The 17,709-nt window shown below is 38.0% G+C and overlaps 1 protein-coding gene across 1 annotated transcript; it reads left to right on the forward strand.

The window, feature by feature from the left end:
* The first annotated feature begins 1,754 nt into the window (after window positions 1–1,754).
* LOC104595050 (phenylalanine ammonia-lyase 1) lies at window positions 1,755–4,829 on the forward strand. Its single transcript, XM_010255610.3, has 2 exons — window positions 1,755–2,150; window positions 2,842–4,829. Exons 1-2 carry the CDS (start codon window positions 1,759–1,761, stop codon window positions 4,589–4,591), a joined length of 2,142 nt encoding a protein of 713 aa, XP_010253912.1. The 5' UTR covers window positions 1,755–1,758; the 3' UTR covers window positions 4,592–4,829.
* Window positions 4,830–17,709: the final 12,880 nt, after the last annotated feature.

Below are 17,709 nucleotides of genomic sequence, written 5' to 3' on the forward strand. Positions count from 1 at the left end.
TTGGAGATGTACTTATCCACTTCTGTTGGTGATTTTAAGTCACCTTGCTTTGGTTGCAGAAGTTCTTTCGATTCTCTTACATCCATCTCTTTATTTTGTTCTTCTTGAGAATTGTATCTGAACTTTAATTGGCATTGTTGGCATATCTTTGTATCAATCTCTAGAATGAATGAAATATGATTTAAGCTTTCAAAATATTATCCGAAGTAGGTTACATGAATCTTATGTCACTATTCTGTTTAAATTATAACATTAAAATCATTTCTTACTACTTGAAGTACCCCTGCCCTTTTAGATTTTGCTCTTCAACTTAAAACTGATCATTCTTTAGGGATGTTGTTAGATTTTGATTTTTTTTATTATACTTATTTTAAATATCAGAACTCATAAATCCATTTAAAGATTTGATTTTTTTTTTGGCAAAGATTTGAAAATTTGGTATTTATAACTATAAGTATTAACCTCATAGATATGATATATAGATATATAAAATTTAGGGTCATTTACTAGAACACTCTTTATAGTTTCATGTATTTGCTTAAACCTACATAGATATAGTACTTTTCATTTTACTAAAATATCTCTTATACCTTACAATCTATTTACTTAATCGACCTTTTATTAAAGAGTATTTGTTTTGTCATTGGGCCCATAATTATTTATTCTAAGAATACTCCCAACACTTTTTATATAAAAAACAAAATTGACTAAATATAATCAATATAGTGGTTGTTTGTCTTATTTGAGACAAAAATGATATTTTCATTTTTATTTTCCTTTTCATTAAATTTATTCAAATGGACATTAAATTGGATATGATCAAATCCGCGTTCAGATTCGATTACCAACTGATGCTAAAGTATATATAACTATGAAAGCGGACCCGGATCATCCGAATCCATTGACAGTTCTTCCAATTAATGAAAATCAGAATCTCTACTTAATTAGTACTTACCACCAACAGTACTGTTTAATGATTAATTAAAACTAGAGAGAAAGATTGATTATTGGGGGCACGCCATGGACTGGCTTCCTCTATAAACCAACCCCTTCCCCTTACTGGTGCCAAGTATACAAAACATATCGGGTGGATCCGATTCTGACGTGGCATGAGATCATCACACATCAGGAAGTGTTGCCTCCACGTTCGCGTAGAACTAGCAACGGGGAGTGGGAAGCATTTAAAATGACCAATATGCCCTTTCAGTTTAGAATGCATTGAGTTCGTTTGTGGTCTTCTACCTTGTACGAGGGTGGTAGGTAGGTTGGTCTTCTGGGTTGGTAGCGATCAACTCTTTCGTCTACATTGTTGGTCGTTTATGTCCGCTGGAGCTTTTGGTAATTTCATGTAGTTTTACGATGAGAGAGAGAGAGGGGTTCAAGTCTCACTCCCACCAACCACCACCACCTCTCATCTCAGTTGGGGTTTGACGAGTAAAAACACGCGATTAGTCTTCATGCGGCCTTCGTGCCTCGTATGGATGCGTCGTGGCAACATCGAAGCGGTCCTATCAGATGAAGATCCAGCGGTCACCATATGTTTTCAACTAACCCGTTGAGGGCTTCCCAGTTCCTACCCAACACTCAATGCGACGAGCCCCCTCCTCTATTTAAAGCACCAAACTCCGCTGAACCCAACTCAGCAAATTCATTGCTTCCCTTTAGATTTCCTTGTTCACACCCAAATCTCACAAGCTCCTTCTCGTCTTCTCATCCTCTCTCTCTCTCTGTTTGGTTTGTGTCTTCTGAGAAATTAAAATGGAATTCGCCCAGGAGAACTGCAATGGCAACGGCTCCCTCAAAAGCTTCTGCATCCAACAAGACCCATTGAATTGGGAGAAGGCCGCCGAGTCTCTCAAGGGCAGTCACCTCGATGAGGTTAAGCGCATGGTCCAGGAATTCCGGAAGCCCGTCGTCCGTCTCGGTGGCCAGACCCTTACCATCTCTCAAGTGGCCGCCATCGCCACTCACGACGCCGGCGTCAAGGTCGTGCTCTCCGAGTCCGCCAGAGCCGGAGTCAAAGCAAGCAGCGACTGGGTAATGGAGAGCATGAACAAGGGCACCGACAGCTACGGTGTCACCACCGGTTTTGGTGCTACTTCCCACAGGAGAACCAAACAAGGAGGAGCCCTTCAGAAGGAGCTTATTAGGTAAATTTTTTAAATAAAAATAATAATAAATTCCCACACAAATTTGTCGTATCGCAACCCGGGTGTGCGTCCGGCTCAGCCAGACACAATTTGTCGGGTTGCTCTGATTGCCCAGAGAACCGGAGAACTGGTTGTGGTTGGTGGTTGATGGTTGGTGGTGGTGGACGAATGACGATCTATCTGAATCAGTGAATTGCGGTCTATATTAAAGAATATATAGTCGTATCGCAACCACTGATAATTCACTGCAATGGACGGCAGTGATTATATCATCAAGCCGAATTATGGGGAAGGAGATTTGGTGATGGTAGGTAGGTGGACGATCAATAGGAGTAGGTCAAGTTGGAGTTAAGAGTAGGAAAATCGGGTGGCATTTCAGAATGGGCCCGGGTCGACTCGTTTGGGGGGTGTGCGTGGCTGATACCAAAATCCGTGATAAGACACTTGTCACTGATCAGGAGATAAGAACCGTATGTTTTACGGTTGGACAAGGGCCCACAAAACCTGACCAAAGACAGAGGGTGATCAATAATCAATTCCCCTGTAACTTCCTACAACCATTTGATTTGGACCGAAAGGAGGAGCTGTGGCCTGTGGGCCCTCTTTTTAAAATGCTAGGCTGCTAGAGTGCTAGCTAGTAATTTTCAATTTTTCCATTTCTAAATTAATCTGTGTAATTTCTGTGCACCAGATTTTTGAACGCTGGAATCTTTGGGAACGGAGTGGAATCGTGCCACACGCTGCCACACTCGGCCACGAGAGCGGCCATGCTGGTGAGGATCAATACACTTCTGCAAGGATACTCCGGCATCCGTTTCGAGATCTTGGAAGCCATTACCAAGCTCCTGAACAGCAACATCACTCCATGCTTGCCTCTGAGAGGTACCATCACAGCGTCCGGCGATCTCGTCCCGCTGTCCTACATCGCCGGTCTCTTGACCGGCCGACCCAATTCCGTCGCCGTGGGACCCGACGGACAGAACCTTAATGCCGCTGAAGCCTTCAGCCTTGCCGGGATCAATGGTGGGTTCTTTGAGCTGCAGCCTAAGGAGGGTCTCGCGCTTGTTAATGGCACTGCAGTGGGGTCTGGTCTGGCTTCCATGGTTCTCTTCGAGGCCAACGTGCTCGGTGTCTTATCGGAAGTGTTGTCGGCCATCTTCGCCGAAGTTATGCAAGGGAAGCCCGAGTTTACCGACCACCTGACTCACAAGTTGAAGCACCACCCGGGTCAAATTGAGGCTGCAGCTATCATGGAACACATCTTGGACGGAAGCTATTACATTAAGGCAGCTCAGAAGCTCCATGAGATTGATCCCCTGCAGAAGCCCAAGCAAGACAGATACGCCCTGCGTACGTCTCCGCAGTGGCTGGGCCCCCAGATTGAAGTGATCAGATCATCGACCAAGTCGATCGAACGGGAGATCAACTCTGTGAATGATAACCCATTGATCGATGTCTCCAGGAACAAGGCCCTCCATGGCGGAAATTTCCAGGGAACTCCAATTGGTGTTTCCATGGACAACACCCGGTTGGCGATTGCCTCCATCGGAAAGCTCATGTTTGCACAGTTCTCCGAGCTGGTTAACGATTTCTACAACAACGGGTTACCATCCAACCTATCAGCAAGTCGAAACCCCAGCTTAGATTATGGCTTCAAGGGTGCCGAGATCGCAATGGCAGCCTACTGCTCTGAACTCCAGTTCCTCGCGAATCCGGTGACCAACCACGTCCAAAGTGCAGAGCAGCACAACCAGGATGTCAACTCCTTGGGCTTGATCTCTTCCAGAAAGACTGCCGAGGCAGTGGACACATTGAAGCTCATGTCTGCAACATACTTGGTTGCACTGTGCCAGGCAATTGATTTGAGGCACCTGGAGGAGATTTTGAAGAGCACAGTCAAGAACACAGTGAGCCAAGTGGCCAAGAGGGTTCTCACCATGGGCGTCAACGGAGAGCTCCACCCTTCGAGGTTCTGCGAGAAGGATTTGCTCAAGGTGGTCGACCGAGAACACGTCTTCGCCTACATCGACGACCCATGCAGCGCCACCTACCCGCTAATGCAAAAACTCAGGCAAGTCCTCGTCGAGCACGCGCTCCTCAACGGCGAGAACGAGAAGAACTCCAACACCTCAATCTTCCAGAAGATCACCGCCTTGGAGGAGGACCTTAAGACGCTTCTGCCCAAAGAAGTAGAGGCTGCGAGAATCGCCTACGAGAGCGGGAGCCCGGCAATCCCGAACCGCATCAAGGAATGCAGGTCATACCCATTGTACAAGCTCGTGAGAGAAGAGCTGCAGACCGGTTTGCTGACCGGCGAGAAGGTCCGATCACCGGGGGAGGAGTTCGACAAGGTGTTCACTGCAATATGCCAGGGGAAAATAATCGATCCTCTATTGGATTGTCTCAAGGGTTGGAACGGTGCCCCTCTTCCAATCTGCTAGACTATTTACTACCATTTACTGCATTTCGACATTAATTGTTCTGTTCTTTTATTTTCCTTTAATAAGTTTTTTTTTTTTAATTTTATTTCATGGATTGCCGGCCATACAACGCCGGTTTCCGGCAGTCGACAGGTGATTTTCCAGCCGTTTACGTTGCTTGTATGTTTTCTTTGCTTTGTAATCTCTTGACTTTGATTTTGATGCAACATCAAATGTAATATATTCAAGCTATTAGCCATGGTTCCTTGTATTCTCTCTCTCCCTCTACGTTGGAAAATTACTTAAAACTTCCTTTACGTTTGAAAGAAGGTACAAACCTTATCACGTAATCCAAAAATCCATGGATCAGGCCTTTCTACTTGTGGGCCATTTTTTAAGGGGAATAGCATACGAGGACAAAATGTTTAATATCAATAAAAGTAATATATTTAAAAAAATTTCAGGTTAATTTTTTAAAAATAATATCAATAAGGAGAAAAAACATTCTTCATCTTCTTCTTCCGGCTATTTGTTCATCGGTGCCGCCGCTTGCCACCACTCTTCGTTGCCGTTCCGCACCTCTCTGCCCACCTCCGCCTCCGTGTCAAGTAACATTGCCGAAGGTGGCCAAAGGTAGAGGTGGCAGAGACGACGCTGGTGGTTTCTCTATCCAACGCTATCACCTCCGCCTCCGCCTCCAGCAACGTTGCCGGAGGCAGAGCTGGTGGCAACGACAGGCAGGCGGAGGCAGAGGTGGCAGCATTGGAAAGAGAAACCACCTCTGCCTCCGGCCACCTTTCACAACGTTGCGGGAGGCGGAGGTGCGACGGGCGGCAATGGAAGGTGGTGGCGGGCGGCGGCGGACGGCGATAGGCGGCAGTTCCGGTGAACAAATGGCAAGAAGAAGAAAAACAGTGTTTTGCTTTTTATTGATATTATTTTTAAAAAGTTATTTTGAAATTTTTTTAAATATAGGGTGAATAGCATATAAGACAACTTTTGGGTTTAATATCAATAAAAGTAATATATTTTAAAAAATTTCAAAATCATGTTAACTTTTTAAAAATAATATAAATAAAGGGCAAAAACACTGTTTATCTTTGTCATTTGTTCACCGGAGCTGCCGTCTGCCACCACCGCCCACTATCACCCGCTGCCGCCCGCCGCACCTCTGCCCACCTCTATCTCCGCCTCTAGCAACGTTGCCAGAGGTGGCAGCGGCGGCACTGGTGGTTTCTCTGTCCAACGCTGCCACCTCCGCCTCCACCTCCACCTTCGGTAACGTTGCCGAAGGTGGCCGGAGGCAGAGCTGGCGGCAGCGGCGCTGGTTGCCATTCCTCTGCCCGTCGTTACCACCACCTTTGTCTCCACCAACCTCCAACAATGTTGTCGGAGGCGGAGGCGGAGGTGGGCAGAGGTGGCAACGTTGGATAGAGAAACCACCAGCGCCACTGCCGCCACCTCTACCTCTGACCACCTTTGACAACGTTGCCAGAGGCGGAGGTGGAGAGGTGGAGGCGGAGGTGCGATGGGCGGTAGCAGACGGTGGTGGCAGGCGGCAGTAGACGATGGTGGTGAATGGCAGTACATGATGGTGGTGAGCAGCAATTCCGGTAAACAAATGGCAAAAAGAAGAAGATGAACAATATTTTTGCCTTTTATTGATATTATTTTAAAAAATTAACCTATTTTTAATATTTTTTTAAATATACTATTGATATTAAACCCCAAAAGTTGCCTTTATATGCTATTAAATGGGCCGTGACCAAAAGATTGTAATTAGTTTATAAAAGAAAAGCAATTGCACGTGACATGACCCACCTTAGTCAGGAGTGGGCAAGCGTTCACCATGATTTTTCATGGGACCCATATATCTCCACTCCACTCTAGCTTCAAGGTTTCAAGTCCACACCACCGTATGAAAAGTTCAGTACATTCATTTATATTATTCCCTGTCTCGTTCTCATTGAGCCATTGCATCTTCTCGCACGTGCCACCACCAAACTTGACGGTGGGTGGTAGGTGGGGGAATGCATGGCTCCCCTTCTTCCTTGCTAACTTGTCACCAACTCAACACTCGTCGAGAATACGCCCTCATTTCATTCTCTCTCTCTTAGAAAAAACAAGAAATAAAAGCAAATGAGAAAGACAAAAATTTTATAGCCAGGTGGCAAGATATCTTCTTTTATTAAAGATTGGGATATATAGCCCTTATGGATTCTGATTTGTGCGTTTTTCAGATGTGAGATGCTACACTTTAATGGCAAAGGGTGAAAACAGAATTCATTATCTGATTCGATATAATTGGGACAAGGATTAGATGATGATGACGATGTATAATCCTTATTATCATGTTCATAACAGAACTAGAGTCATTTCTACAATATCTACCCATATATGTATTTAGGGCTGTCAATTGGATTAGATTTGATCCAACCCAATTCAGTCCAATATAAACCTATTATAGATGAACTAAATTCAATTCAATGAATATTTTGGACTATTTTAAACCAGTCCATTCAATGTTTGGACTATTTAATCTGTTTAAAATGGTTTTAATTTAAAGCCATTCCAAACCAAATTTGTCTATTGACACCTATACCAAATATTGGTTCAATCCAAACTAATCCAATATACATCTATTACAAATGGATCAGTTCCAATCCAATCCAATAAATATTTTAAACTCGACTAGCCCAATTCAAAGTGCCTCATTGGTCCATCCAAATTTATTTTAATTTGGATAGGTCAACCAAAACCGGTTCATTAACACCCCCCTTTATGTATCACAGTCCTTATCCGATACCGATCGGTGACCTAAATTGTACCAGCATTATCTCTCCAACTGGCTGAAGTAAGACTGTTATTGTAATGGAACAATCCAGGCAGGAAGTATAATTAGTTGGGAGCCTAAGAATTAAATACAGCTTCAATCCATTTCGAAATCATTCCATTTCCAGTTGGTAAGGTAGTTTTCTTTAGTTGATTTGAAATTCCAGGTCAAAGAGAACGAACAGAAGAGTTTGACTGATTGAGGAAAGTTTAACCAATAATCGAGCTCCATTTTCGTATCACACAGAGCCACAGAGGTTTTCTTTCTCCATTTCGTTTTTATTCTTACACCATTGCCATCTACACAATTACTTTTTCTGGTCCAATCCAACAAACCTGAATCGGTCCATAGGCTTTGGGTTGAAACCCATTCTAGATATAAGTATCGATATATCATCATCGGATATACACAAACATACTTATTGAATGTTTCAACCACACAACTTCTTTTTAATTGACCAGGGGGTTCAATCTTAGGCCTGCCTACCCTAAAACTGGTCAAAACCCCAAAAACTCCTTATTTGAGAGTCGATCTACTGATCATAATACATTGTTGGTCATGCTCACTAGCTATACATTGAAAATATCAATGACGTAAAGTACAACCAATGTTCTTGATGTATGGCTGGATGAATGTGGTCAACAATGTGTTGTGGTCATTAGATCCAAAGGCATGAATGTATAAAAGTACGAAAAAAAAATTGATATAGTATTTGTATTATATACATTATACTTTTTGTTTTCATACTTTTAAAAGTATGAAAAACCCTAAAAGTATGATGTCAGCTTTTTATACTTTGTGCTCTTGGTGAAATAGTGCTTTCGTTTCATACGAATGGGCCTTTTGATAAAATTCTTAATCCTACCTCTATTTGTTGCTGCTAGAGTCAGACTGTTGTTGCTGGTCTCAAACCGCAAAACCACTGGAAACCGTCACCAAAAGTATATATGAATGTACTTTTGTCAAACAGAAAATGGTATTTCTTCTTTCGAAAGCATATTTTTTAATTTTTTTATTTAAATAATTTTCAAAGCAAAAATATCAAAGTAAAAGTATTTTATGTACTATTTTTAAAAATATAAAAATAAAAATCTATCCAAACAATGCCTTAGATGTTCCAGCATGGTTTAAGTGTCTCATGTTTGACTTTTGAGGCTCAAAGATGGATATCTTTGAGAAAGAAAAAAAATTGTTAAAGGTAAGAGATAAAAATGAATATTTCATATTTGGATTTTAGTGTTGATAGCGTTTCTAAATCCATAATTTCCATGAATCAGGAGGACCGAAGAATCCAAAATAAAAACAAGTAACTTAGATCCTTTGCGGTGTAGAAACGGTACAGCATATAACTCTCCTGAGTCCTGATGAGCAGAGCTATAACTCTAGTTTGAGTTTGGAAGCTGGATATAAGACTTGATGCAAATTGTGAAAATGAAAAGGTGGTTTTATCATCTTGACCTGAACCAAAGGCCCAGTCCAGTTCAGTTATAGTGATTAGGACAAAGGCCCAGTCCGTTCCAGTTAGAGTGATTAGGAATGGCAACGAGACAGGGATGGGGAGTTTTCGGTTCCTGGTTTGTCCCCACTAACGAGGATAAGGTTTTTTTTAGGGATCTCTACTTTATCATTTTTTTTTATTTAATTCCAGTTTTTTGAATAAAATAGTTACAATTTATAATCCTTTTAAAATAGATTCAAATATGGGGAGTTTCCGGTTCCGTTCCCATTCCCACCAACAAAGAACGGGGTTTTCTCCATCCCCATCTCCACAGGGATCCCCACTCCCTATAATTTTTTATGATGTTAAAATTCATTTTATTTTTTATTTTTATTTCATTCATTTTTTTTTAAAATAAAATAGTTTCAATTTGCAATCCTATTAAAATATGTCCAAGTATGGGGAGTTTTCCATTCCCATCCCCACAAACAAGGGCATGGTTTTCCCCATCCCCATCTCCACAAGGATCCTCACTCCTTATCATTTCTTTATGATGTTAAATTCATTTCATTTTTTATGTTTATTTCATTCCAATTTTTTAAATAAAATAATTTTAAATTACAACCCTATTAAAATAGTTCCAAATATATACAAACATATTAATAATATTTTTAAAAATATTAACACAAATATATATTACCAAGTGAGGATTCATACAGAGTGAGAATCAAGACCCTCACCGGATGCCCGGATGGGGTATGCACTCCCCATCCCTTCTAAAGGGATGAAAATTTCTTCATCCCCGTCCCACCGTGAAAAATCATATCCCCATCCCCACCCTATTTGGGGCAGATGTCCCCAGGAGGATGGGTAAATGGGAAAATTGAATCCCTAGAGTGATAAATTCTGATATTCGATGTTTGGATTTTGGTGTTGATTCTATGGAATAATTCTAAATAAGAAAGACTTGTTTAGGTTGTTTTCTATGCAGAACGGTATCATTAAAAGACAGTTATAAGATAATGTGTCCTCACGATTAATTTCTCTTGAGCTTAAGTTGGGCTGAAACCTGAAAGCATGATGGAGTGTATTGGGCTAGAACTCTAACTTAACATGGTTTGTCACCTTGACATGAACCAAAGGCCCAGCCCAGACTTCAATTGCAAAAGAGAGCAATCTGATCCAAGTCAAAGGTTCTAAAAGAGTTAAAATGGATATCTGTTAATTGATGAAAATTTTATTTCTAGACGGTTCTGATTGGCCACATCATGCTTCCACGTGGCAAAAATACGGCAAGTCATGTGAGAAAACTTTTATTGGATGGACCCAACTAGTGAACTTTTTTTTTTCGTTTTCTTTATTTCTTTGCTTCTATGCCAACATCTCAATTTCAGGAATGATTTGAGGCCACACAAATTTAAGCATTCATGATTAGACCTGTTTATGGGCCGGGTAGTCCGACAAACCGGGCCGGGCCGGCCCCAGACGGGATTGAACACAGATTTGAGCTCATGGGCTTGACCTCAGGCCTAAAAGCCTAAATCCGACTATTTTACAGGTCGGGCTTGGGATTTGTTAAAAAAGCCCGGTTTGAGCCCAGTCCGACCTAGCCCGACTTTTAGGTTAAATAAAAAACCCTAAATATCCTAAGTTCCTAACCCCACTCTTCTCATTCATCTCTTTCTAGTCGAACCTCTCATGTCAGTAGTGGAACACTCACTGATGCAACCTCACAGTCTCAGGAAAACAGAATCGACAAATAGTCACTGATGCAACCAGCGAACTCCGGCGGACCGGTGGTGAGTCCTCTCTCTCTCTCTCTCTCTCTGACGCAAACTCAGTACCAGCGAACACAGTCACCGGCAGTGAGTTCTTTCTTCTATTAGGTTGGACTTCAGGCCTGGGCTCGGGCCTAACAAAATCATGTTTATAAAGAGTAAAAACCCAGCCCATGAACAGGCCTATTCATGATATGGCCTGGGCCCTAGATGGTGTGGAGTGGAATAAATGGCAAAACATGATAACTATGCTATAATAAATCATCATCATTTATTAATTTTTTTATGTACGTGTATAAATAAAGGATAAAAATATAAGTTGACATTTATAGTTAAATTTAACTTTTATCATCTACACCAAAACTAAGGCAAATATCAGCTTTATAATAATATAGATTAGGGGTGTAAACGGATCAAATTCGAATAGGATTAGACAATATTCATATTCGAATCTGATTAAAAAACTCGATATCTAAATTCGATTCGATATTTGATAGATATTGAAAATTAATATTCGACTTTGAATTCAATTAAATATTCGAATATTCTATTCAATTCGAATTTGATTAATTAATTATTTTAAGTAATTAATAAATATATAAAATAAATATTTTATTTATATAAAGTATATAAATATATAATTTAATTATTATATATAAATTATATAAAACATTTAAAAATTTTATATATTATATATAAGAATTAAATAATTGGTCGAATTTGAATATTTATCGAATTGAATCAAGTCATATCCGAATTTGAATCCAATTAACTATTCAGTATGAATAGAATATCCAAATTCGACCGATTAGATATTCAAATTCTCTGAATTCGACTCGATTATGCCAAATCTCGAATTCAAAATCACTATACACATATTGTCAATCCACTCTTATATTGAATTGGTTGTAAAGCAAGTTAGGATCTTTTGCCAACAAAATACATTTCACCCCTCTACCAACTTAATCTAACACCATACATCTTACCATGAAACTGGGACCTACCATAAAAGTGGGATCCATCATATATGAGACGTGCGGTGTGAGATCTTATTGGTAGGAGTTGAAACATGTTTTGTTGATAGGTGATCCGGACTCTTATAAACTGAGGAGACATATGTTCAAATGGACCCATGTGCACCTTGTCACTAACCCACCAACTAGGTCCCGTCAATGTATAGAATCCTCCATCATTAAAGCTTATCCTCAACATCAATACCTAAAAAGCATATAAATTAAAAAAAAAAAAAAAACTTATTTACATCTGAATATAAGAAATTTAACCGACAACATTCTTGAACTTCTAAGAAAGAGAGGAAAAAAATGCACTAATGTTGGTATGAATACTTGTGTTGTGTTTGATCGATTAATCTAAATATCTTTCCATCCCAACCGCCCTACTTTCTTCTGTACCATTGCAATTTGCAATTAATGCTGTGGCATCTCAACCTTCCTGATTTAATTTATAACCATGCCTTCCCTTTCACAGAGAAATATCAATTGTTTTCAGAACATGTCACATTCGTTCAATATTGTTCATTCAAGGGTGCATGTTTCAACCACGCAACTATATATGTGATGTGGTTAAAACTATGTGGTTTAAATCTCATCACAAAAACGGTTGGATTGATCAATATTAATTTTATCATACCACTGTTATTTGAGGTTATTTATGGTTGAAAGAGGTTGTTTATGGTTTAAACATTAAATTGGGTTTTTTTTCTCCATTTGGTAAAGTTTAATTAGGTTTGTCGATAGGTCGGGTCTGAACCGACAAACTGATTGTATCGGTTCTGGTTCTGGGATTTAGACCGATGGGTCAGTTTCAGTTCTTTTTTTTTTTTGGTCCCAATTATTATGGGGTCTACTTTGTCCCAAATCGATTGAGACCTTATCTAAGCATATTAAAAGTGTGAATGATAGTGTGAAACTTTTGTTTGACTAAAATATCTCAACTTTTAAATTTGGTCCCACTCTTATTGTAAGGACAGAAATTTTGTATGAACAATCACTTTTCTCCTCATTAAAATTCCCTTCATTGTGAGGACAGAAATTTTTGTATGAACAAGCACTTTTCTCCTCATTAAACTTTTGTATGAACAAGGACAGAAATTTGGTCCCACTCAACTTTTAAATTTGGTCCCAACTATTTATGAATTTGATTCCTCTCTAATTGTGAGGACACAAAATGTAGTTTGAATTGCTACATTTAATTCTCTGCTTATATAATTCTCTCTCATTAAGTTTTATATTTAGAGAATTAACTCTCATTATTTCATTGAATCCTATATTAACCATATTAAAGAAAAATAAGTGTGATAAATTAGAACAATTTTTATACACATAAAAATATAAAAATATGTAGAAAATGTTTCAGCATGTTTGTTATAATCAGATCTATCAGGTCAGACCCAATGGGCCCGAGAACCGATCAGTTTGATCTGGGTCTAATATTACAGACCCTATAGGGTCTGGTTCAGTTCTTGGACCTTTACGCTTCTTGTTGGTTTGGAACCAATTCTACCCTGTCTCGACCCGGACCCAACCCATTGACATCCCTATATAAGTCTAATAGTTCTAGCTGAAGTGACTCTCATACGTGATGTGACAACAATATTTTTCACCAATTTGTATTGATCAACCCAAAATGTTTAAGATAGAAATAAAAATGGTAAAACAAACTGAAATGATATTATTGAATGGCTACTAAAAATACTATTCTTTCATTAAATCAAAATTTATTCATATGCCTTTTTTTTTATTCATAAGAAAAAAAGCCTTTTGTAAATATTTTCGTTATTTTCATCATTCCTAAATATTGCACGAGAGCTTTTAACTACACAACAACACTATAAAGTATACTCATAGATCCTTAGGACTCTGAAAAGCCCATATGAAGTAGTTAGGCTCGGTTTGTTTGCAGCGCCAATATTTGCAATGTTGTAAATGCATGGGAGTGCAAATAGGATGAGAGTACAAACTCTGGTTTACTTTTACTTCGGGTTATACCTTTTATTTGTTTCTGAGAAGTAAAATAATGTCTCTCCACCTTAAATGAAAAAGAATGGAGATCGATAGGAAGAGGGTTATTTGTTGAAGGAAGAGATCATAAGAAGCAAGATCATGCGGTTTCCACTTCATATGAAAAAGAATTCAGGTGGTCCAAATTTTCAAATTTTGCTTGCATTATCGGTGAATGCAAATGAGACAAAAAGTATAAGTTTTGTTTTAAATAAAAGTACACATCATAGTTACAAATAAATAGATGCAAAACTGAACTGAATGCACAATTTGAAGGGGGGATTCATGTTTTTCTAATGGGGTTATACAACATGACGGGGGAAACCCATTCCCCATCCCCTTTAACCCCCAACCTTAGTGGCAACAAGATTAGATTCCATATTTCTACTGCAACGAAGTAGTGATCCTACCAATTGGGCCACCAACCAGTTACTGATCCTTTATGATTGAGACAAGGCTTAGATGATGATGATGATCATGAGAAGGCCATATATATTGTTAGCGGATAATGAAAAGAGAACACCATGGAATACCCTCTTTCAAGTAGTTTTTTTTTTTTAAATGATGACAGTGGCCATTGAAATTGGACTCTTTCACCCATGGTTTTCAAAACCAGACCGGACCGGACGATCGGACTGGAAAAACCAGGAATCAGTCAAGTGATTGATTCCGGTTTTCCCCAAAACCTGATTTTCCTTAAAAACTGTTGATTTTGGTCAGCAAACCGCTGACCCGGGCGATTAACCATCCGAACCATTCGAACGGTTTTGATCAGTTTTCATTTTTTTTATTTTTTTTGTTAGAACGGGCCGACCGTTTGATACTGTTCAACCCTGTAATCAGACCCCTGACCGATTTAGTCTCCGAATCAGTTTTAAAAACCATGCTTTCACCTCCTTTTCAGATGCTCTGACACTAGTATTTGCACCAATATACTTGATTAAGTTAATACATAGTGGGACTCCTTTTCTTCTCAACATATACCATATTATCCTCCTTCAGTCTACTGTATATTTTTCTCTAAATCAAACGATTATCATGTAAGGATTGCTCTTTTTCTATCCAGTTCCTTAATTAACATTTTAGTATAAAAAATGGTTGCAAATTAATTTTCTAATACACTTGTTTCTTAGGGCTGTTTAATTAATAACGGATGAAGTTGAACTGAATGACTTATTGCTTTGTCTTTCGGTGAATAAATTCCACCTTGAATTAGATGAAGTGACGTCTTCGTGGGGCTATGACAATACATCAAAAGCTATAATTCTCATTTTATTAAACAAAAAACAAAAGAAAGCTAGCCTTGCGCTATGACATTGTTGTAGGCTTCTAGCAAAAGTGAACTCTTATTTTTTATGTCCATGTTGGATGCTAAATTCTATTTCCTTGTATAACTTCGTCCATCTTTTTCCCATCAATTGATATGTTGAATAATGTAAGCATCTAAGGTGAAGAAAATTCATAAACATGTCATATTAGATTCACTGTATGGTATTTGCTTTGGTCATGTGCAATGTTTTAAAGCCGTCTCAGATAGGGGTGTCAATGGTATTTGAAAATTCGATTTCAAATTTAAGATTCGACAAGCGAATCGAATTCGAATATCAAATATCTAATCGGTTGAATTCAGATATTCTATTCATATCGAATAGTTAATTGGAATCGAATTCGGATATGACTTGATTCGATTCGATAAATATCCGAATTTGATCAGTCATTTAATTCTTATATATAATATATAAAATATTTAAATATTTTATATAATTTATATATATAATATTTAAATATTTTATATAATTTATATATATAATATTTAAATTATATAAATAATTTATATACTTTATATAAATAAAATATTTATTAATTATCTAAAATAATTAATTAGTCAAATTCAAATGGAATAGAATTCAAATATTACTTGATTGGCTGATTCGATTCAAATTCGATCCATTTACACCCTAGTCCCATATCAACAGATTTTTTTTTGCAATCTAAAAGTTCATAGACTATTTAGATTCAGTCATAACCGGGTCATCAGTTCAACTGGCAACAAAGGGTTAAAACGTTGACCAGTTGGGCTTGTGATTGTGAAAAACCTTTACTTATTGCTCATTTTTGCACTATCTTAGTGAGAGACCTCAGATCTCTCATTTTGGGATTTGAAAATTGAAATTGCAGTGCTCCCCTTATCGTGCTACAAAATAAACACCGGAAAATGGCATCTAATGAAAATACTCCCTTCCTCATCTGTTTTTTTTTTTTATTGTTTATCAAATTAGAGTAAGACTATTTTCCCTTTTTTCATTTAAAAAGACGTCAAATCACTAAACCTTATTTATCAACTAAAAATGATATAATCAAGGTTCAAAGCATTGCAAATACAGTATGGAAGGATGATAGGAAGGCCCTGTTCACTTTTTGGTAAATTACTTACCCGGGTAAGCCTTTCCTGAAAAATACTTATCCGAGTAAATGCATTTACTCACGTTCTTTTATTTCCCATGCAAACAAGACAATGATCATTTTAGCCATAAAAATCCATTATTACAAGGGGTATTTTTGTCCCATTTAAGTATTGGCATCTTTACCCCAAGGTGGAAAAGTTATTTACCCACCTAGGAAATGGGTATCACTTAGGTAAGTGATACCCAAGAAAATAAACTTTCCCTAGTCCCCACATAAATCTGAAAAAAGAACATGGGATTTTTGGTCAATGGGAATCAAAATCTCATTGACCAACTTTCTCCCATCTCAAAATCCAGAAACCCTAAGAGACATATTGGAAATAGGCATCATAGAAAAATGGAGATACACATGAATACATATAGATATGATAGGGAAACTCACATAATTCCCAAAAATACATCAATAAAATTATCTCATACAAAAGGCATCTTTAATAGTTTATATTAAAGGTTCAAAATATTAAAGTTTTAGAGAGTTTTAGTGGGGAAGTCTACAGGTTTAATCATTAGACCCATCCTATTTTACCTACCCTGAAAACCTCATTATTTTTTTACTATAGAGCAAGCAACTGGATACTTTGAGCCTTGGTTTATGTGAAGTGTTAACTACCAGAATAATTATTAATTTCAATGATCAATTAACCATTTTATTTCTTTAAATTTTTTTTGTTGATATAATATTAAGAAGAAAAAAAATGATAAAAATAGCTTAGAAAGTTGGAACATAAGCCACACATCACTTCTAACAAAATTTGAAAATATAGTTTGGTAAAATCTCTCTTTTATCTGGGTGATTTTTAACAGCATTAATTGATAGGATAATTCAAATTAATTTAAAATAAGCAAGTGTGAATTGGTTTATATCAATTGTAATCCAATTATAATGGTTGAACAGGGGTAACAGTTTGAGTACTTGTTTAAACAAATGAGCGTGGTTAATAATTGTTTAGTATGAGTTTGTAATGGTTTGCACTACCTAAATATCAGTTTGTAGAAGTATGATTTTATTAGTGTAGCGACTAAAATATGAGTCTATACAGTTGAATACGGGTTGGAAATGGTTTGTAAAAGTTGAAAGTTGTTTTGTAATTATTTGTAACAGTTGAGTATCGGTCTGTGATGATTAAATTTCAACTGGTACCGGAATATGCATATCCATACAAACATAATACGAATAAAAAGGGTGGAATTTTTTAAAAATTAGTAGTTTCCTAGTATGCCACATCGATCTCTAAAAATCCATGCATATATCAGACCATATATTGACACTTGAACTTCTGCTTAAACAATACTATAATATTTAAGATAAATTACAAAGACCCCCCTGTAATATGAGGTATGTGACAAAGACCCTCCTGTACTTTGTTTTGCGACAAAGACCTCCCTATACTATGACCATGAGACAAAGACCCCTTTTTGTTAGCCTTCCGTTGAAATCTGCCGTTATAATGTTTTTTAATCCCCACATTACCCTTGTAATAATTATTTGAACAATTGGAAGAAAAACACTATTCATCTTCTCCAACCTCACAATACACGAACAGCAATGACAACAAACTTCCGTTGAAGTCCTCCCTCACTTTCTCTCCCCCTATCTCTCTTCTT

This window comes from Nelumbo nucifera, chromosome 2, assembly GCF_055504915.1.
Source record: "Nelumbo nucifera cultivar China Antique chromosome 2, China Antique-T2T, whole genome shotgun sequence".
Classification (NCBI taxonomy): domain Eukaryota; kingdom Viridiplantae; phylum Streptophyta; class Magnoliopsida; order Proteales; family Nelumbonaceae; genus Nelumbo; species Nelumbo nucifera.

Excerpts from the sequence above, each read along its gene's own strand:
- LOC104595050 (XM_010255610.3), top strand. The coding sequence starts at position 1,759 with ATGGAATTCGCCCAGGAGAACTGCAATGGCAACGGCTCCCTCAAAAGC. Across the intron at positions 2,151-2,841 it reads CTTCAGAAGGAGCTTATTAG|ATTTTTGAACGCTGGAATCT; the intron begins GTAAATTTTTTA and ends TCTGTGCACCAG.